General features: G+C 37.3%; 1 protein-coding gene across 3 annotated transcripts in view; it reads left to right on the top strand.

Annotated features, from left to right (window-relative positions):
- The window catches only part of SCLT1 (sodium channel and clathrin linker 1), a 226,186-nt gene that overhangs the window by 36,289 nt on the left and 167,626 nt on the right, over window positions 1-22,271 (top strand). For 2 of the 3 annotated variants that reach the window (XM_070386529.1, XM_070386528.1), the window contains exons 4-5: window positions 434-506; window positions 3,813-3,868. In XM_070386529.1, the coding sequence (XP_070242630.1) occupies window positions 434-506; window positions 3,813-3,868 (129 nt within the window). Of the gene's footprint in view, window positions 1-433; window positions 507-3,812; window positions 3,869-22,271 lie in introns of those variants that run through there. The other variant, XM_070386530.1, reaches the window with a different exon arrangement.

Genomic DNA, 22,271 nt, shown 5'->3' with positions numbered 1-22,271 from the left:
ACAAGGGAAAAAAAAGCTGCTATCATCATCTCTAAGAGTGGCTCTCAACTGGGTGATTTTGCTTCCCTTCCCTCCCCAGATACTTGCCAATGTCTGCTAACGGTTTTGCTTGTCACTGTTGTGGAGGGCAAGGGCACTAGTGGCACCTAATGGGCAGAGGCCAGTAATGCTGCTTAAGATCCTACAGTGCATAGGTCAGCCCCTACAATAAAGAAAAAAGTTATTCAGCTTGAAATATTAATTGAGCTAAGGCTGTGAGAATCTCTGGTTTAGGAAAAAGGTAAAGTATTGATTGCTATGGAGAAAATGAATATAAAAGTTTTGATGGAGAAAATTAACATAAAAGTTTTGATGTTTATTTATTTCATGTTAGATACTTATTAAACTAGATTAAACAGAATATGCATCTTTCTAACTTTGCATTTTTTCTTAGCTTTTTAGTTCCTCTTATAACTGAGTATGATAAGCATTTGGAAGAACTAAATGGTCAGCTGAAATATTATCAGGTATGAAATCATATGTGTTAATCCTTTGGTAATATTTTCTTTAAAAAAAGAAAAAGTAAATAGAAATTGTTTCTTCACAAATCCTTTGCTAAGGAAGAAAATATTTACCTATAATCAATTTACAGCATTGTGTTAGTTTCCAGTGTACAGCAAAGTGATTCTGTTATCCACATTTATATGTTTGTGTATATATGTGTATTCTTTTTCAGATTATTTTCCATTAAAAGTTAGTATAAGATACTGAATCTAGTTCCCTGTTCTATACAGTAGGTCCTTGTTGTTTGTTTTATATATAATAGTGTGTATCTATAAATCCCTGTATCTTAATCCCTGTATAGTGTGTATCTATAAATCCCTAATTTATCCCTCTCCCCTCTTTTCCCTTTGGCAACCATAAGTATGTTTTCTATGTCAGTGAGTCTGTTTCTGTTAATTTGTATCAATTTTTGATTCCACATATAAGTGATATTGTGTGATATTTATCTTTCTCTGACTTACTTTACTTAGATGTTAATTTCTAAGACCATCCATGTTGCTGCAAATGCATTACTTCATTCTGTATGGCTTGAGTAATATTCCATTGTGTATGTGTGTGTTTATACGTATATGTGTGTGTAATGTGTTTATATATATCGTACATCTTTTTTATCTGTTCGTATGTTGATAGATACTTAGGTTGCCCCCAAGTCTTGGCTGTTGCAGATTGTGCTGCTATGAACATTGGGGTGCATATATCTTTTTGAATTAGAGTTTTTGAATTAGAATTAGTATTTTTTGGACTATGCCCAAGAATGGATTGTTGGATCACATGGTAATTCTGCTTTCCATTTTTTAAGGAACCTCTATACTGTTTTCTGTAGTGATTGTACCAATTTACAGTGCCACTAACAGTGTAGGAAGGTTCTCTTTTCTCCACACCCTCTCCAGTATTTACTATTTGTAGACATTTTGATGATGACTGTTCTGAGTAGTCTGAGGTGATCCTCATTGTGGTTTTGAATTGCATTTCTTCAGTAATTAGTGATGTTGAGCGTCTTTTCATGTGCCTGTTGGCCATCTGTATGTCTTCTTTGGAGAAATGTCTGTTTAGGTCTTTTGCCCATTTTTGATTGGGTTGGTTTTTTTTGTTTGTTTTTTTTTTTTGGCTATCGAACTATTATTAACTGACAGTAACAGAGAGCTCTCTTTTGCACAGATGACATTTTGCTTTTATTTTTAGGATCTCTCTCTCTCTCTCTAGTCGCTAAGTCGTGTCTGACTCTTGTGACCCCATGGACTGTAGCCTACCAGGCTTCTCTGTCCGTGGGATTCTCCAGGCAAGAATACTGGAGTGGGTTGCCATTTCCTTCTCCAATTTTTAGGATAGTGAAAGTTCCTGCTGAATTCACTCTCTCAAAATTTACTATAATGACCTGTGGTTTGTTAGTTGTAAAATGGAATATCTAGTTTCTTGAAATTAAACTTAAATTTTTAATTTTTTCTGTAATCAGTCTGATTCCTTTATCTCTTTAATCAGCTAGTTTACTAAGATATTTAACTTCATTTTCCATTTGTCATTCTCCATCTAAAAGTGATTACTGGATTAATTTCAAAAAAGAGGTAGGTGTAGCAGAACACCCAAGGGTCTGTGATAAGAATAGTTGCTACTTTTAGGGAGAAAAAAGATGTTGACAGCTACTTCTAACACTTGCTCACATAGATATTATTGATTAGCATTAGTTCTTGTGGCTTATCTTATTGACCCAGTCAAAAAATAGTGTATCTCGAAAGCAGGAAATTTTTTGTAATAATTCTCTATATGAAAGATTTTCTTCCAGAAAATGTAAATAATTGGGGAAGTTTTGATGATAAGAAAGTTATGGCTGAATTTTATTTCCTTCCAACTCTTAAATATTTTGAAATATTTTACAGTAAAAAATCTTTAGTGTTACCGTAACAATTTACCCTGAATCCATATTAATGCATATATCCCACCTAATTATTTGAGAAAAATTTTTCAAGATACACTGACATTTTTGAAAATTTTAAAGATCAATCTAAAATTAAAAATACAAAGCAGGAATAATTGCTACAATAAAGTCCAAACCTCTTAGTTAACATGACATTCAAGACCTGCCACCTGCCTTTCCAATTTTACCTTTAATTGCATCGCTTTATGTATGGTCAGTTCTCAGTTATCTGGTAGTGAATTCATTCATTTTGATTTAATTGTGATTCAGGCACAGCAGGGAGCTGGGAAAGGTTCACCTTTCAAGCCAACTTTGTAGTTGTAATTGGCTGTTACTGATTTCCTAGACCAAGCTGCCTTGAGCTTCTCTGGTTGTCAGGAAGAGAGAAAGGCTTGGAGCTCTGCCTGTTCCAGCCTTCCCTTGCCAGGTTCACTCCAGGCTTGGCACTTCTCCTTTAGCCTAGGGTACCCAATCAAGACTAACGGGCAGATCATGAGTTGATTGCAGTTTTGTTTTAAGTATGGTTTTACATGGCCTCCTTCCTGATCTCCATTTGCTCGTTTACTCTTATTGAGAACTGACAACTATGCCTGTGTTGTCTAATAGTTTTTGCTTCTTTGCTTTTACTCATATTTCACCCTGCTCGAAATGTCCTTCCTTTTCTGTTGAAATCTTACAATCCTTTAACCCCTCAGAAAAAATTAAAAATACCTTCATTTCATTCCCTTTTCAATGTGTATTTTATTCTTACTGGTATTTTAGTTAGTGATTTTTTTTAAACTGTATTTCCTACTACTGTATGTGTTAGTAACCACATTGGTTTGCTGTAACAACCTTGTGTATGCAGAGAGATTAAACAACTAATAAAAGAGGTCAATCAGAGACTGAGTGAATTATTGCTAAAGAAGAACTTTATTTGCTTTTTTTCACCATTAACATTTTACTTTTCCAAATTTAAGCACACTTACATGGACTTCCACCTAAAGTAGGATGAAACAAGACATATAGTCAAGGTCTAGGGATCATCTAGTGTTTCTTAGTGACATATTGAGGAATATCTTTCTTTTACTATAAACATCTATAAATCATACAACTTATTTATAAATATTTATTAGTATATTACATAAGAAAGTTTTATTTATATTCTATTCAGAATGTTCTGTATTATTTATATTCTATTCAGAATGTTCTGTATATCATTAAAATATCTAATATTTATTGTTAGACGTGAATAATAATTATTTCTTATCTATAGACTAGTGTCACAGATTGCATGCATATGAATGAACTATTAATACTTAATATAGATCTAAATGTCTTGAAGATGTTTTCCTACAGCTATATTTTATTCTTTCAGAAACAGATGGGTGAGATGAAACTACAATTTGAAAATGTCACCAAGGAAAATGAAAGGTAGATCAGTGAACTGTTTGTTATTTTATTTTTGTCTTAGGTAACTTTTATTGTTACTTGGTATTTTATTCATGTAGTATACTGGTTATGAATGTGGACTCTGGGGCCTGATGTCCTCTTTGACTCCTGGCTCCATTGCTTTCAAGGTATATGACCTTGGACAGTTACTTAACCTCTTTGTGCTTTAGTTTCCTCATCTATAAATGGGAGATAATAGCAGAACCTGTTTCATAGAGCTGACTATAAAGGACAAAGTAAATGCTTAAAATAGGGCATATAATTAACACTTTATAAATGTTTAGCAATCAGTAGTAGTAGAATAGCATAAAATATATAAATACATTAGGAAACATACCAATAAAAAGAAAGCCTGTCAGCCCACCATCCAGTTAAAAGCTAAAATGTTATCAGTACTGGTACACCTATCCATGTTTTCTTTCCCTATGTCATCCCTCTCCTTCCCTCTGCCAGCAGTTAATACTGTCTTGAAATTTTATCATTCCCTTGCTTTTAAAATTTTTATACATACATCTATGCCTCATGATATACTATTGTTATGTTTTTTTTTAAACTTATATAAAACAGTATTATTTAGTCTTCTGAAACGCACTTTTTTTCACTCAGTATCATGCATAAATAGAAGAATTTCAAGGGATGAAATTGCTGGGTCATAGGCCATGTGGTATTCAATCCTGCAATATATCGCCGGCTTAATTTCCAAAGTGGCTACGCCAGTATTCATAAGTGATATTTATGAGTTTTTATTGATCCGTATCTTTTATCAACACTTGCCCTTACCAGGTTTCTTAATTTTTATTATTTTGAGTCCTAAATAGTATTTCATTGTGTTTTTAATTTGCATTTTCTGAATACCAATATGCATTTATTTACCCATGTGATTTCTCATGAAATGCACATTCATTTCTTTTTCCCATTTTCTATTTATCTTTCCCTTAGTAGATCTATATGATCTGTACTGTCAGTATTTGTTGGTGTGCCAGTGTTAACCATAACCATTGTAGGCATTTCAAACAAGTAGAGATTTAGTCACTTTCAGTTAAAATGTAGGTAAGATCATTGGTTTTAGAGTCATACCATAGCGGCTGAGATGCTGTGGTCAGGAATTTATGCTGCTGTAGCCACCACTACAGCATCATTTTCGTGAAGCTGAAAAACTTGACACTGGAAAGTAGGGTATGGGTTGCTGATTTCAAGAACACTCAAGTCTACCAGTTTTGCTTGCCATCAGTCATACCTATAGGAAAATCTTCTCAGCTCACTTCCACCTTCCATATCCCCCTCAAGTGCCTCTCACTGCTGAAACTAATCCCATACAGCACACCAGGTGCACGGAAATTTTGGAAATACAGTTTTAGAATTTTAGTTACTGTAAAAGATGCTAGAATATGAAAAGGGATGAGAATGAAGTGAGTGCCAGTGGCCCATTCGTTCTGTTAGACAATAGGTACATTTCAGGTTCTTGTTCCCAGGTTGTAATATGTTTGATCAACGGAATTTTATTTTTTTTTAATTTTGAGGTAGTTGAATATATCTATCTTTTCTCTTATGGTTGTTGATCTTTGTCTCTAACAAATCCTTTCAGCCTCTGGTGATAAAGATCTTCTCTCACATTTTCTTTTAAAAATGTTCAGGGTTTTATTCTGTTCCAGTTTAATTTTGAAGGTTATGTAACTGGACTGAGATCTGATAGAACTTTTGTTGTTGACATAAAACTAAACCGAAAAAATTAAGAAATCTTTTTAAAGTTTGTCATTCCTTTGTTTGCATTCTTCTATGTAAATCTCTTAACTAGATTTTCCATTTTTCTCACTTATTTCTGTTTTTTCCCATGAAAAGTTTTCTAACTTTTTTATGATGCACTATTCTTTTTCAACATAATTATGAGACAGGCTATGATCTTCCTAGTAAAGAGTATTACTAAGATTTTTGAATCACCAGTATATGTAAGTGAAGTTTGTATTTTAATGTTTTGGGGATAATACGGTGATACATGAATTAGCCAATGATTTAGTCATGTCCTTTATTTGACTCTGTACTCTTCCTTTTATGTCCAGGTCTTTTGAAACCAGACCTCTAAAAACCTGCCTTTACCTTTTTAACAGTGCTGCAGTCATGGCTCATGAATGTATTTATTCTGAGTATAATAGGGAAATGAGAAAAAATGGATCCTGAGCTTGTTAAAAGGCACTTTAAATAACTTGAAATTTTATCAGGTTTTAAAGTAAACTCTCTGTCTTTAGGGCAGTATCCTGCTTTTAAATAAGCATTGCTGTTAAGGACTGCAAAATCAGAAAGAGTTTATCGTTTTTAAGGAAAATATTTTAGATATGATCAGATCTGAATAATGGAAGCCAGCAGTGGCTTGGATTATACAGTAGTATGCAGTTCCACATTTGGGGTTAGGGAAACATTCTACTACATTGTATATAGCTGAATATTACCTAGGAATTGATTACAAATAGAAAATAATGAAGTCATTTTATGAGACCTAGGAAGAGGTGAAAAAAATATTCGTTATATCATCCTCACTTTTAGTCTGTTCCTTGAAATTCAGTTCATGTTGAGAATATACTAGTTTTTATTTTGTTTTTGTCTTATTTTCTTTAATATCATATTTCCTTCTCATAACTTGCCAAAGGAAGGAAATTGGGTTATATAGTGAATAAATATATGTACAGCACTGTCTGGCACTAAGTAAATACTACTTTTTATTGTTATTTTATTTTATTATTGAGGGTTTGAAAGACAATCATTGCCTCTGTAAGAGCTATTTTCCCTTCTTTCATAGTTCATATAACCCTGATTTTGTTCCAGTTTCATTGCACTCAGAGGATATGAGCTTCTTCCACAACTTCAGGTGATAAATCTTTGATTATAACCTCGTGCACATTTCTTTTTGTCAGGAATTTGTTTAAGTATAAACATGAGATTCACTTTTGTCCAATGAAGTAAGGGACAGTCTGTAATAGAGCCACTGGGAAGATTTTTTCACTGATAAGAGAGACTGGCAAGAAGAAAACTTACCTCCTTTCAGTTCCTTGTCATTTTCAATTCAGTTCAGTCACTCAGTCGTGTCCGACTCTTTGCAACCCCATGTACTGCAGCATTTTAGAAAGTGTTATGTTGAAGCTACTGTAGCTGTTTTGTAACCATGATAGTAGATATCAGAAATGCAAGGAGATGGGAAGAAGGGAAAGATGGGGAAACCTTTTGTCCTTAAATTACATTACTGAACTGCTGAAACAAATCTGGAGTCACTTACCTCAGATTTAATATTTGGTGAAGTAATAAAACATGCATCCAATAACTCATAAGTAATTACTAAATTGTCATTGTTGTTCAGTTGATAAGTCATGTCCTTCTCTTTGCAAGCCCATGGACTATAGCACGTCAGACTTCCCTGTCCTTCACCATCTCCCAGAGTTTGTTCAGACTCATGTCCGTCGAGTCAAGTGATGCTGTCGAGCCATGTCATCCTCTGTCTCTAGCTTCTCCTCCTGCCCTCAATCTTTTCCAGCATCAGGGTCTTTTCCAGTGAATGGGATCTTTGCATCAAGTGGCCAGAGTATTGGAACTTCACCTTCAGCATCAGTCCTTGCATTGAATATTCAGGGTTGATTTTCTTTAGGATGGACTAGTTTGATCTTCTTGCTGTCCAGGGGACTCTCAAGAGTCTTCTCTAGCACCATAACTCAATAGCATCAATTCTTTGGTGCTCAACCTTCTTTATGGTCCAGCTGTCACATCCATACATGACTACTAGAGAAACCATGGCTTTGACTATACAGACCCTTGTTGGCGAAGTGTTATCTCTGCTTTTTAATACAATGTCTAGGTTTGTCATAGCTTTCCTTCCAAGGAACAAGTGTCTTTTAATTTCATGGCTGCAGTCATGCAGTGATTTTGGAGCCCAAGGTTTGTCATAGCTTTCCTTCCAAGGAGCAAGTGTCTTTTAATTTCATGGCTGCAGTCTGCAGTGATTTTGGAGCCCAAGAAAATAAAATCAGTCACTGCTTCCAATTTTTCCCCATCTATTTGCCATGAAGTGATGGGACTGAATGCTCTGATCATAGTTTTTTGAATGTTGAGTTTTAAGCCAGCTTTTTTACTCTTCTCTTTCACCCCCATCAGCAGTAGGCTTTTTAGTTCCTCTTCACTTTCTGCAATTGAGTGACATATCTGAGGTTGTTGATATTTCTCCCAGCAATCTTGATTCCAACTTCTGAGTCATCCAGCCCAGCTTGAAGTATTATGAGCATAATCTTGCTAGCATGTGAAATGAGTGCAGTTCTATGGTAGTTTGAGCATTCTTTGGCATTGCCTTTCTTTGGGATTAGAATGAAAGCTCACCTTTTCCAGTCCTGTGGCCACTGATGAGTTTTGGAAATTTGCAGACTTAATGGGTGCACTGCTTTAACAGCATCATCTTTTAGCATTTTAAATAGCTTAGCTGGCATTCTGTCACCTCTACTAGGTTTGTTCATAGTAATGCTTCCTAAGGCCCACTTGCCTTCACACTCCAGGATGTCTGGCTCTAAGTGAGTGATCACACGATTGCGGTTATCTGGATCATTAAGACCTTTTCTATTTTTTTTTTTTTTAAATAGTTTTTCTGTATATTTGCAGCACCTCTTCTTAATCTCTTCTGCTCACTGTTTCTGTCCTCTGTTGTGCCCCTCTTTGCATGAAATGTTCCCTTGGTATCTAATTTTCTTGAAGTGATCTGTAGTCTTTGCCATTCTATTGTTTTCCTCTTATTTCTTTGCACTGTTCACTTAAGAAGGCTTTTCTGTCTCTCTCTCTGCTAGTCCCTGGAATTCTACATTCAGTTTGGTGTCTTTTTCCCTTTCTCCTTTGCCTTTCCCTTTATTTCTAATCTCAGCTATTTGTAAGGCTTCTTCAGACAGCTACATTGCCTTCTTGCATTTCTTTATTTTAGGGATGATTTTGGTCACCACCTCCCATACAGTGTTATGAACCTCTATCCATAGTTCTTTAGGCACTCTGTCTACCAGATCTAATCCCTTGAATCTATTTGTCACCTCCACTATATAATCATAAGGGATTTGATTTAGGCCATACCTGAATGGCCTAGTGGTTTTCCCTACTCTCTTCAATTTAAGCCTGAATTTTGCAATAAGAACCTCATGGTCTGAGCCACAGTCAGCTCCCGGAAGTGTTTGCTGACAGTATAGAGCTTTTCCACCTTCGACCACAAAGAATATAATCAATCTGATTTCTATATTGACCATCTGGTGATGTCCATGTGTAGAGTTGTCTCTTGTGTTGTTGGAAAAGGGTATTTGCTATGACCAGTGCGTTCTCTCGGCAAAACTCTGTTAGTCTTTGCCCTGTCTCATTTTGTATTCCAAGGCGAAACTTGCCTGTTACTCCAGCTATCTCTTGACTTCCTACTTTTGCTTTACCATCTCCTCTGATGAAAATGACTTCTTTTTTTTGGATGTTAATTCTGGAAGGTTTTGTAGGTCTTCATAGAACTTTTCGACTCAGCTTCTTCAGCGTTCATGGTTGGGGCATAAACTTGGATTACTATGACGTTGAATGGAAATGAACCGAGATCATTCTATCATTTTTGAGATTGCACCCACGTACTGCATTTCAGACTCTTTTGTTGACTATGAGGGCTACTCCATTTGTTCTAAGGCATTCTTACCAAAAGTGGTAGTTATAATGTAATTATATGGTCATCTAAATTAAATTTGCACATTCCCATCCATTTTAGTTCACTGATTGCTAAAATGTCGATGTTCACTCTTGCCATCTCCTGTTTGACCACTTCCAATTTACCTTGATTCACGGACCTCACATTCCAGGTTCCTATGTAGTATTGTTCTTTACAGCTTTGGACTTAACTTTCACCACCAGACACATCCACAGCTGAGCAACATTTCCGCTTAGGTCAGCCTCTTCATTCTTTCTGGAACTGTTTCTCTGCTCTTCCCCAGTAGGCTTGGACACCTACCAACCTTGGGGGCTCATCTTCTGGTGTCATATCTTTTTGCCTTTTGATTGTGTTCATCAAGTTCTCAAGGCAAGAATTCTGAAGTGGTTTGCCATCCCCTTCTCGAGTGGGCCACATTTTGTCAGAACTCTCCACCGTGACCTGTCCATCTCCAGTGGCCCTGCAAGATGTGACTCATAGCTTGCTTGAGTTACACAAAGCTGAGACCCATGTGATCATTTTGGTTAGCTTTCTGTGATTGTGATTTTCATTCTCTTGGCTGTGGGATTATAAATCTTGCTTCCTGACGGGAGGGACTGGCTGTGGGGAAAACTGGGTCTTACTCTCTGGTGGGCAGAGCCATGCTCAGTAAATCTTTAATCCAATTGTCTGTTGATGCCTGAGCTGTGCTTCCTCCCTGTTAGTTGTTTGGCCTGAGGTGACTCAGTCATAAAATTGCACGCTCTATGATAAGGTTACTAGCGTGAAAGTGAAAGTCGCTCAGTCCTGTCCGACTCTTTGCGACCCCATGGATTATACAATCCATGGAATTCTCCAGGCCAGAATACTGGAGTAGATAGCCTTTCCCTTCTCCAGGGGATCTTCGTAACCCAGGGATGGAACCCAGGTCTGCCACATTGCAGATGGATTCTTTACCAGCTGAGCCACAAGGGAAGCCCGATAAGGCTACTGGTAAGGCCACTGGCAGCCTCCAAAAGAATTTATACCAACACACACCTTTCAGGACTGCTGCTGCTGCTGCCCCTGTCACCACAGCAAGCCACTGCTGACCCACACCTCTCCAGGAGACCCTCAGACACTCACAGGCAAGTCTCGCTCAGTCTCTTGTGGGGTTGCTGCTCCTTTCCCCTGGGTCCTGGTATGCACAAGATTTTGTTTTTGCCCTCCAAGAGTTTCTGTTTCCCTCAGTCCTGTGGAAGTTCTGTTATCAAATCCCACTGTCTTTCCAAATTAGATTGTCTGGGCATTCCCAGTCTCTTTGCCAGATCCCTAGGTTGAGAAGTATATCATTAGTGTGTGTTGATAATAGCCTATGAACACAAAGTACTAGGTGTTATATATTTGAAATTTGGGAGGAAAGAGTTCTTGTGTATATTTATAAAAAAATAAAAAATGAAGCCTCTATTTTTCAGTACTTGTCCAAAGATGTTATTCTGTACTCAAAAACTTTATTTAATAGCAGAAGATGAATACATTTGCTCTGTTTTCCAATGAAAGAAAAGATATCTCTGGAATTCCATGGTAAACACTGCTCTTCTGGTGCTAATTTATGTCTGTATACTGTGAGGAAAACCATCCTCTTTACTTAAAGTTTAATATTTTTCTTTCTAATAATCTCAGAGGTATACCTCTTATATAAACTCAGAGGTATCCTAATTTCTCTATATGTCTCTGTTTATGATAACTCTGTGTTTGTATATTTATGTATATATATGTCTCTTACCACACCCCCCATAATTACTAGTCTCCAGTCACACTGGTCATCTTACTGGCTTCTTTAAAACTGGCACATGAATGTGAAAGTCGCTCAGTCGTGTCTGACTCTTTGTGACCCCATGGACTATACAGCCCATGGAATTCTCCAGGCCAGAATACTGGAGTGGGTAGCCTTTCCCTTCTCCAGGGGATCTTCCCAACCCAGGGATCAAACCCAGGTCTCCTGCATTGCAGGCGGAATCTTTACCAGCTGAGCCACAAGGGAAGCCCAAGAATACTGGAGTGGGTAGCCTATCCTTTCTCCAGCAGATTTTCCTGACCCAGGAATTGAACCGAGGTCTCCTGCTTTATTGCAGGCAGATTCTTTACCAACTGAGCTATCAGGGAAGCCTAAAACTGGCAAACCAGTTTCTACTAGAAGCCCTTTTGCCTATCAGTATTTCTTCTGCCTGAAATGTTCTTCTCCAGACCTACACAGGACTGTCTCCTTCTCTTCAATCAGGAAAGCATTCCTTGACCATGTTATCCAGCAGTACTCCTCCTCCCAACTTTCATTTTTCTATTACCTAGTTTTATTTGTGATACCTATTACTACCAGAAATTATTTATTTGCTTGTCATTTTTCTACTAAAATATATCCTTCATGAGCTGCAGCCTTTGTCTATTCTGTTTACCATAGTATACCAAACATTGAAAGTGCTTGATATGTATTAAATGTTCAAATAATATTTTGGGGTGGATGATTGCAAATATTAGGATCGTAAGCACCTGTGTATGGGAATACATTTGGCTCTTTTTGCTTCAAGAAATAGAAACAGGTCATTCTAAGTAAGTGAGAGTGCATGATAAGGAGGAACACGGAATACAACTAGAATTAGGAAACATTAGGACCATCTCTGAGGATATGCTTCTTTTATTGGTTGTCTTATGCAGACTACATGGTCCCTCTCAGTAGTGGCACCCCTCTCATATAGCTGCTGCTCCTACTCTTTTAACCAAAAAGCTGATTCTCTGTTCTTTAATCAAATCCTGAAGGTACCCATTCTTGGTACTTTGGGTGGTTTAAATAATGGTCAGTACTTCTATTTGTCAGAGCACTTGATGTCAGTCAGTCTATGATAAGGCTACCCTTGAGAAATATGCAAAACTTTAGTCTAATTATAAACGTCTCTATGTAAAGAATATCCTGTGCTATTCCCCAGATCATGGGCTATTATCAAGGATTACTTAAGTCTGGGCACAGCAGACAATGTAACTATAACACATCCAGTTATAATTGTTGATGACATCACTCTGGTTGGAGAAGGCTTAAGTGAAAGGATGAAATTTGAGCAGATCCTTTAAGAATGAGCAGGAGTTCATCAAATGAAAATTTGTATGTTTATTAAAGTACAGATCATTTACAGTGGCCATATCCCAGCATATTTATATAGGGAATTATGCGCAAGACTGGAATAGTGGGTAGAGACCAGGTAGTATAAGACCTTGCATGCTCATTTCAGTTCAGTTCAGTCACTCAGTCGTGTCCAACTCTTTGCGACCCCAGGAACTGCAACATGCCAGGCCTTCCTGTCCATCACCAACCCCTGGAGCCTGCTCAGACTCATGTCCATCAAGTCAATGATGCCATCCAACCATCTCATCTTCTGTCATCCCCTTTCCTCCTGCCTTCAATCTTTCTCAGTATCAGAGTCTTTTTAAGTGAGTCAGTTCTTCGCATCAGGTGGCCAAAGTATGGGAGTTTCAGCTTCAGGATCAGTCCTTGCAATGAGTATTCAGGACTGATTTCCTTTAGGATTGACTGGTTGGATCTCCTTGCAGTCCAAGGGACTCTCAAGAGTCTTCTCCAACACCACAGTTCAAAAGCCTCAATTCTTCGGCGCTCAGCTTTCTTTATAGTCCAACTCTCACATCCAAACATGATTGCTGGAAAAACCGTAGCTTTGACTACACAGACCTTTGTTGGCAAAGTAATGTCTCTGCTTTTTAGATCTGTCTAGATTGCTCATAACTCTTCTTCCAAGGACCAAGTATATTTTAATTTCATGGCTGCAGTCACCATTTGCAGTGATTTTGGAGCAAAATAAACAAAGTCTGTCCACTGTTTCCCCATCTATTTGCCAAGAAGTGATGGGACTAGATGCCATGATCTTAGTTTTCTGAATGTTGAGTTTTAAGCCAAACTTTCAACTCTCCTCTTTCATGTTCATTAAGAGGCTCTTTAGCTTCTTCACTTTGTGCCGTAAGGGTGGTGTCATCTGCACATCTGAGGTTATTGATATTTCTCCCAGCAATCTTGATTCCAGCTTGTGCTTCATGCAGCCTGGCATTTTGCATGATGTACTCTGCATAGAAGTTAAATAAGCAGGGTGACAATATACAACCTTGAGGTACTCCTTTCCCAGTTTAGGAACCAGTTTGTTGTTCGATGTCTGGTACTAACTGTTGCTTCTTGACCTCCATACCAATTTCTCAGGAGGCAGGTCAGATGGTCAGGTATTCCCATCTCTTTTAGAATTTTCTACAGTTTGTTGTGATCCACACAGTCAAAGGCTTTGACACAGTCAATAAAGCAGAAGTAGATGTTTTCTGTGAAACTCTCTCACTGTTTCGATGATCCAACAGGTCTTGGCAATTTGATCTCTGGTTCCTCTGCCTTTTCTAAATCCAGCTTGAACATCTGGAAGTTCACGGTTCAGGTACTGTTGAAGTCTGGCTTGGAGAATTTTGAGCATTACTTTGGTAGCTTGTGAGATGAGTGCAATTGTGCAGTAGTTTGAACATTCTTTGGCATTGCCTTTCTGTGGGATTGGAATGAAAACGGACCTTTTCCAGTCCTGTGGCCACTGCTGAGTATATGCTCAGTCAAGGAATTTAAACTTGTCCCACAGATGGTGTAGGGAGCTCTTCAGGGATTTTAAATAGAGGAGAGTGTACTGTTGAAGGATTGTACTCAGTGGCACTTCAGAATTTGAAAATTCCAATTTTTTCTGGAAAGAATATATATGAGTCACTGTAGAAGCAGAAGGGAAGCAACAGTTGCAGTTATCAGGCTGTTCTGTATTAATCCCCAAAGGAAACACTGCCCCATGGTGGTGATATCAATACCTTTACCCAGGAAGCTTGGACTTAAGGATGAATAAAGTCTGTAAGGTGAGGGGAGGCATGTAGAGGGGTTGTACAAGACAGTTGTCTAGAATGTTTTGTGATTGTATTTGTCTTACTCTCTCTCCTCTCTTACAGAGTTCTAAAATTCCCTGTTCCCTCCCCTATTTTAAGATCTACAAAATTGAGATGTAGCTGTAGGGAATGGTATGTCAGATTAATAAGCAGCAATTTTTATTTTTAATACTATGTAAAAGAAGTGGTGCATCTTACTATCAATGACAAGTTCAGTTCAAAAACAAACTATTAGAATTGTTTGATTCATCTTTGTCCACTCAAAGATTTAGAAAGTTGTCTTGCTTATTTATAATTGGTTAAAATTTCAGACCTGTAATTTCTGACTGGGTAATTTTCTTAGTACTTTAATCTGTCTGAAGCTCAGTTTCTTTCTTTTTTTTTTTTTTTTTAATTTGAAGTATAGTTGATTTACAATGCTGTGCCAGTCTCTGCTATACAGCCAAATGACATATATACATTCTTTTTTTATATTCTTTTCCCTTATGATTTATCACAGAATTTTGCAAAACAGTTCCCTATGCCATACATTGGGATCTTGTTGTTTATTCATTCTAAATGTAGTAGTTTGCATCCACCAACCGCAAACTCCCAGGACGTCCCGCCTTTCTCCCTCTTGGCGCCCAGAAGTCTGTTCTCTAGGTCTGTGAGTCTGTTTCTGTTTGGTAGATGGATTCACTTGTGCCATATTTTAGATTTCACATATAAATGATGTCTTATGGTATTTGTCTGTCTTGTTCTGACACATAGTGTAATCTCCACTTGCATCCATGTTGCTGCAAATGGCATTATTTCCCTCTTTTTCTATCTTACTACTTGCAGTATTCAAAAGATATTTAAAAAGCATGTAGCATAATCATAAAAATATACAGACAATAAAACTGAAATCCAGTCCCAATCCCTCATTTCATAGATTAAGAAACTGAGTTTTACCTCGTGTGTATTCCAATTAGCATTCCATTGTGTATAGGTACCACATCTTCTTTATCCATTCATCTGTTGATGGACATTTAGGTTGTTTCCATGTTTTGGCTATTGTAAACAGTGCAGCTATGAACATAGAGGTGCACGTATCTTTTCGGGTTATAGTTTTGTCCAGGCGTATTGCCAGGCGTGGGATAGATAGATCATAGGGTAATTCTGTTTGTAGTTTTCTCAAGAACCTTCATACTGTTTTCCGTAGTGGCTGTATCAACTTGCATTCCCACCAGCAACATACGAGGTAAAACTCAGTTTCTTAATCTATGAAATGAGGGATTGGGACTGGATTTCACTTTTATTGTCTGTATATTTTTATGACTATACTACATGCTTTTAAAATATCTTTTGAACTAATACTGCAAGTGGTAAGATATAAAAATAATAAAAAAAACATAACTTAAAAGGCATAGATACATAGTAATTTAATGTAAAGTACCATATTATAGTCAGAAACACTGTTACTTTTTTAAAAAATTCAGTTATATGGTACCTAGCATAAAATATAGTACAAGCCCTCTTTCCTTCTAGATTAATAGGCAGTTTGTAGATTGAAAGAGACAACAAAATGTGTAAGACATGAATACTTTAAAATTTTTTACTCTGTCTTAATATAAATGTGCAGGACTGGAAAAGGTCAGTTTTCATTCCAATCTCAAAGAAAGGCAATGCCAAAGAATGCTCAAACTACCGCACGATTGCACTCATCTCACACGCTATGCCAAAGAATGCTCAAACTACCGCACAATTGCACTCATCTCACACGCTAATGAAGTAATGCTCAAAATTCTCCAAGCCAGGCTTCAGCAATACATGAACCATGAACTTCCAGATGTTCAAGCTGGTTTTATAAGAGGCAGAGGAACCAGAGATCAAATTGCCAACATCCGCTGGATCATGGAAAAAGCAGGAGAGTTCCAGAAAAACATCTATTTCTGCTTTATTAACTATGCCAAAGCCTTTGACTGTGTGGATCACAAACTGTGGAAAATTCTGAAAGAGATGGGAATACCAGACCACCTGACCTGCCTCTTGAGAAATCTGTATGCAGGTCAGGAAGCAACAGTTAGAACTGGACATGGAACAACAGACTGGTTCCAGATAGGAAAAGGAGTACGTCAAGGCTGTATATTGTCACCCTGCTTATTTAACTTATATGCAGAGTACATCCTGAGAAACGCTGGACTGGAAGAAGCACAAGCTGGAATCAAGATTGCTGGGAGAAATATCAATAACCTCAGATATGCAGATGACACCACCCTTATGGCAGATAGTGAAGAGGAACTAAAAAGCCTCTGGATGAAAGTGAAAGAGGAGAGTGAAAAAGTTGGCTTAAAGCTCAACATTTAGAAAATAAAGATCATGGCATCTGGTCCCATCACTTCATGGGAAATAGATGGGGAAACAGTGTCAGACTTTATTTTTTTGGGCTCCCAAATCACTGCAGATGGTGAGTGCAGCCATGAAATTAAAAGACGCTTACTGCTTTTAATTTACTTTTGGAAGGAAAGTTATGACCAACCTAGATGGTGTATTGAAAAGCAGAGGCATTACTTTGCCAACAAAGGTCCGTCTAGTCAAGGCTTTGGTTTTTCCAGTGGTCATGTATGGATGTGAGAATTGGACTGTGAAGAACGCTGAGCGCTAAAGAATTGATGCTTTTGAACTGTGGTGTTGGAGAAGACTCTTGAGAGTCCCTTGGACTGCAGGGAGATCCAACCAGTCCATACTAAAGGAGATCAGTCCTGGGTGTTCATTGGAAGGACGGATGCTAAAGCTGAAACTCCAATACTTTGGCCACCTCATGCGAAGAGTTGACTCATTGGAAAAGACTCTGATGCTGGGAGGGATTGGGGGCAGGAGGAGAAGGGGATGACAGAGGATGAGATGGCTGGATGACATCACCGACTCGATGGATGTGAGTCTGAATGAACTCCGGGAGTTGGTGACGGACAGGGAGACCTGGTGTGCTGCAATTCATGGGGTCGCAAAGAGTCGGATACGACTGAGCAACTGAACTGAATATAAATGTGCACTTATTTAATTTTTTATATAATGCCTAAGATCTTTACTTTGAATAAGACTACTGATTATAGTTCTTTGTTGTCTTTTATACATAAACCATGAAAAATAGTTCGTTCTTTTTAACTTCCAGTTTCAATTTCTTTGAAGAAGAGTGAGAACTTAGAGATCCTTTTGATCTCCTTTTGAATCTTTGATTTGATAATTCTTCTGACTTTTTATAATTATTTTACCTACCTCTAATTCAACAGCAGCTATTTAATAACTCATCTTTATTGAGCCTTTCATATTCAGCTTATGTTTCATAGGAAAAAACCCAACTCATTTGTACTTTTGTTCATTTGGGGTCATATTTAATTACATTGTACAATTATAGTAACAGTTTATGGCAGATATAGTAGATTGGCTTAACATCTGTTCCCCCCTCCTTTATTATAGTATACCTTCTTATACTGGAGAGTCTGGAAAACCAAAATCTAGTTCAGAATGTGAATTGAGTTCTGCTAATGATAATCGCATGTAATGACCTAAATCAGGAGATAAGTAGGAGGAAAAGCAGTCTGAGAATCTGTTTTTGTGGATGAGAATCTAACAAGTGTAGTGTGGCCCTAGTGCCAATAATTCTTGCAACTGCTTCTATCAAAGCTAAGTCAGGATGTTCCTGCAGGCATTACCACTGGCGGTACTTCCTGATCCCAGGATCTCAGCTAAAGAGGTGTGATCCTAGAATCATCAGTTGGCATAGCTGCTTCCTGATTGTCCAGCTTCCTAATCATGGTCTGTGTGGTCTCAGCAAAACAGTTCTGCAGTATAAACCAATAAGATTGCCTTTTTTTTTTTAAGCATTTGCACGAGAAAACAGAGATCAGCTAGTTGATGGTGACTGCAGACAAAGCAACTATGCAGAGAAATGTGGTTCTATTGTTATTAATAAGAATAACACTATTTTCACAAACTTTTATGTGATTTCATTTCTCCTCTTACTGTGAAACCATCCAAATGCAAGGAAACTTACTCCTTTTTCTTTTTTCTACCATTCTTACATTTTGACTTTGTTGTATATTTGAATAAATGCACCTAGGCCCGGAACTCTCTTACTGTCTTGTACATAATATATCTTCAAATGTTTTGTGTGTGTGTGTGCTCAGTCATGTCCGACTCTTTGCAACTCTTTGGGCTGTAGCCCTCCAGGCTCTGTCCATGGGATTTTTCAGCAAGAATACTGGAGTGGGTTGACATTTCCTCCTCCAGGGATCTTCCCAACCCAGAGATTGAACTGCATCTCCTCATCTCCTGCATTGCCATGCAGGTTCTTTGCCACTGATCGACTTGGAAGCCCCTAAATGTTTGTTGAACTTACTTAAATTGTTGTCGTCATTTAGCTGCTAAGTCATTTAGCAACGCCGTGGACTGTAGCCTGCCAGGCAATTCTGTCATAGTATTTCCCAGGCAAGAATACTGGAGTGGGTTGCCATTTCCTTCTTCAGGGAATCTTCCTGACCCAAGGATTGAACCCACTTCTACTACATTGCAGGTGGATTCTTTACCACTGAGCCACCAGGGAAGCCCTTACTTAAATTATTAATATCTAATTTTCAAGATTCATTAACCATACATAAAAAGTAATGCTTTGAAAAAGATTCCTTAAAATCTTTGCATTACTTAAATGACTTTATTTTTTTCAATTATACTGCTAAGATCTTTGGAGAATTAGATAACATGTATTTACTTAGTGTTTATAAATATTATATTACATTATATATTATTTCAAAGAAAACAAGGGCAAAAATAAGAGAGATATAAAAGATACAAAGAGCAAAGAACAAGTTTGAGTGTATATATATATTTTTTTTTCTGCTTCTATTACTCATATATGAACCAACAGGAATATACTATGTTTTCAAGACCCATAAAACATTTTCATAAACATGGACTGTAAACCCTGTCCATCATATAAATGCATACATACAAATTGAGCGTAAATCACATCATAAATTAGAAATAACAGTATGTGGGTGTAAATTATTTCTCTTAACTACATTTTCAACTAACTCCTGATATAAAGAGGGATTGAAAATTAAAATTAAAAACTGCATAAATCAACAGCATTATCAGACTAGTGAGATGCACCCAAACTAGTGCTCAGAACATTTTTAATTAATTGTAAACAAGTTAATTAGAGAGTTTTGTTTGCAGTAGTGGCATCAGACTCCTGAGAAAAACTAGAGAATCTGGACAAATACTAGAAGATCTTGACAAAAATTTGACAATAATCAAATCTGTTTAAATGAATTGGAGTCACTGTGGAATTGTAGAGCAAAGACCTGGAAAAGAAAGAATGCAGGGATATGAATCTGTTTTGGGTTACTTTTTGCTGGATGTATCTCCCTATGTTAGAAGTGAGGAGAGGTTGAAAATTGAGCAGAGCTTGAAGCAAATTCATGAAGCAAGAGAAATAAAAAGTGAAATTCAGGGCCCATCAGACTTGAGGGTGGGTGGCTCAGGAACATCCAGGCTTTGAAGTTAAGGATGATTCCCTCAAAATAAACTACTCCCAAAATGAACTGAAACATGACTCTGAATTATCTGAATCTTTGATGTTGGTACAGCATAATCAGGGATAATATCCCTCTCCACCTGAAAAAAAAGGAAAAGGAAGTCTTTTAGAGAAAGATAACATCATTGCTAGGCCTCAAAGTATCTCTGTAATTTTTGGTGATATCTGGCTCATAATCTGGTGTATAAAGAGCTAGTAGCAGTAAGATTGAAGACAATATGATTGAAAAAAAAATCATAAACAGTATGCAATAGAAACAGACTCACAGGTTTGGTCTTTAAAATAATTATGAACTATGTTAAATGAGATAAGACACAGCTTTGAGAATTTCTATAAGAACTAAAAACTCTTAAGGACCAAATGAAGATTGTAGAACTGGAAAAAAAATGCGGTGAATGAAAATGAGACATTACTGAAGAGTTAATGGAATGCAACCCAAGTCAGAAAAAATTTTCAGAATGAAAACAATATTCAGAAGAGAGAGAAGAGGATAGAACATGCAAAACATAAACTAAGAGACATATAGGATATAGTGAAAAGAATTAAAATTCGTTACAGCTTGAGTTCCAGAGAAGGCAGAGAGACATCAGTCCACAAATTAAAGACACACCATGTGTCATGAGCAGGATAATACAAGAGTACTATACCTAGGTACATTATTATGAAGTAATAGAAAACCAAAGATAAAAAAAAAAAATCAAGTAGGTAGAGATTATCTTCACAGTAGCAGCAATACCATATTAACTAACTTCTCAACAAAAATACTGGAAAACAGGAGACAGTGGAATATTTCTTTTAATTAATATATTTATTTTAATTGCAGGCTAACTGCTTTACAGTTTTGTGGTGGTTTCTGCCGTACATCGACATGAAGCAGCCACGAGTGCACATGTGTCCCACAGTGCTGAACCCCTCCTCCTACCTCCTTCCCCACCCCATCCCTCCAGTTGTCCCAGAGCACCAGCCTTAGGTGCCATGCTTCATTCATCAAATCTGCACTGGTCATCCGTTTTACATATGGTAGTATACATGTTTTAATGCTATCCCGTCCCACCCCCACCTTCTCCCACAGAGTCCAAAAGTCTGTTCCTTATATCTGTGTCTCTTTTGCTATCTTGCATATAGGGTTGTTGTTACCATCTTTCTATAAATTCCATATATATGCATTAATATACTGTATTGGTGTTTCTCTTTCTGACTTACTTTACTCTGTATAATAGGCTGCAGTGTCATCCACCTCATTAGAACTGACTCAAATACATTCTTTTTATAGCTAAGTAATATTCCTTTGTGCATATGTACTACAGCTTCCTTATCCATTTGTCTGTTGATGGACATCTAGGTTTCCTCCATGTCCTAGCTAGTAAACAGTGCTGCAGTGAACATTGGGGTACACATGTCTCTTTCAATTCTGGTTTCTTCAGTGTGTGCCCAGCAATAGGATTGCTGGGTCATATGGCAGTTCTATTTCTAGTTTTTTAAGGAATCTCCACACTGTTCTCTATAGTGGCTGTACTAGTTTGCATTCCCACCAACAGTATAAGAGGGTTCCCTTTTCTCCACACCCTCTCCATCATTTGTTGTTTGTAGACTTTTTGATGGCAGCCATTCTGACCGATGTGAGATGGTACCTCATTGTGGTTTTGATTTGCATTTCTCTGATAATGAGTGACGTTGAGCATCTTTTCAGGTGTTTGTTAGCCATCTGTATGTCATCTTTGGAGAAATGTCTGTTTAGTTCTTTGGCCCATTTTTTGATTGGGTCATTTATTTTTCTGGTATTGAGCTGCATGAGCTGCTTGTATATTTTGGCAATTAATTCTTTGTCAGTTGTTTTGTTTGCTCTTATTTTCTCCCATTCTGAAGGCTGCCTTTTCACCTTGCCTATAGTTTCCTTCGTTTTGCAAAAGCTTTTAAGTTTAATTAGATCTTAAATCCCATTTGTTTATTTTTATTTCCATTATTCTGAAAGGTGGCTTATAGAGGATCTTGCTGTGATTTATGTCAGAGAGGGTTCTGCCTATGTTTTCCTCTAAGAGTTTTATAGTTTCTGGTCTGACATTTAGATCTTTAATCCATTTTGAGTTTATCTTTGTGTATGGTGTTAGAAAGTATTCTAGTTTCATTCTTTTACAGGTGGTTGACCAGTTTTCCCAGCGCCACTTGTTAAAGAGATTGACCATGGAATATTTTTAAAGTACTGAAAGAAAAACTGTTAATATACA

The sequence above is a fragment of the Bos mutus genome, chromosome 17 (genome assembly GCF_027580195.1).
Source record: "Bos mutus isolate GX-2022 chromosome 17, NWIPB_WYAK_1.1, whole genome shotgun sequence".
Taxonomy (NCBI): domain Eukaryota; kingdom Metazoa; phylum Chordata; class Mammalia; order Artiodactyla; family Bovidae; genus Bos; species Bos mutus.
The sequence above is the reverse complement of the archived record's forward strand: the minus strand, read 5'-3'. Positions and strand labels throughout refer to the sequence as shown.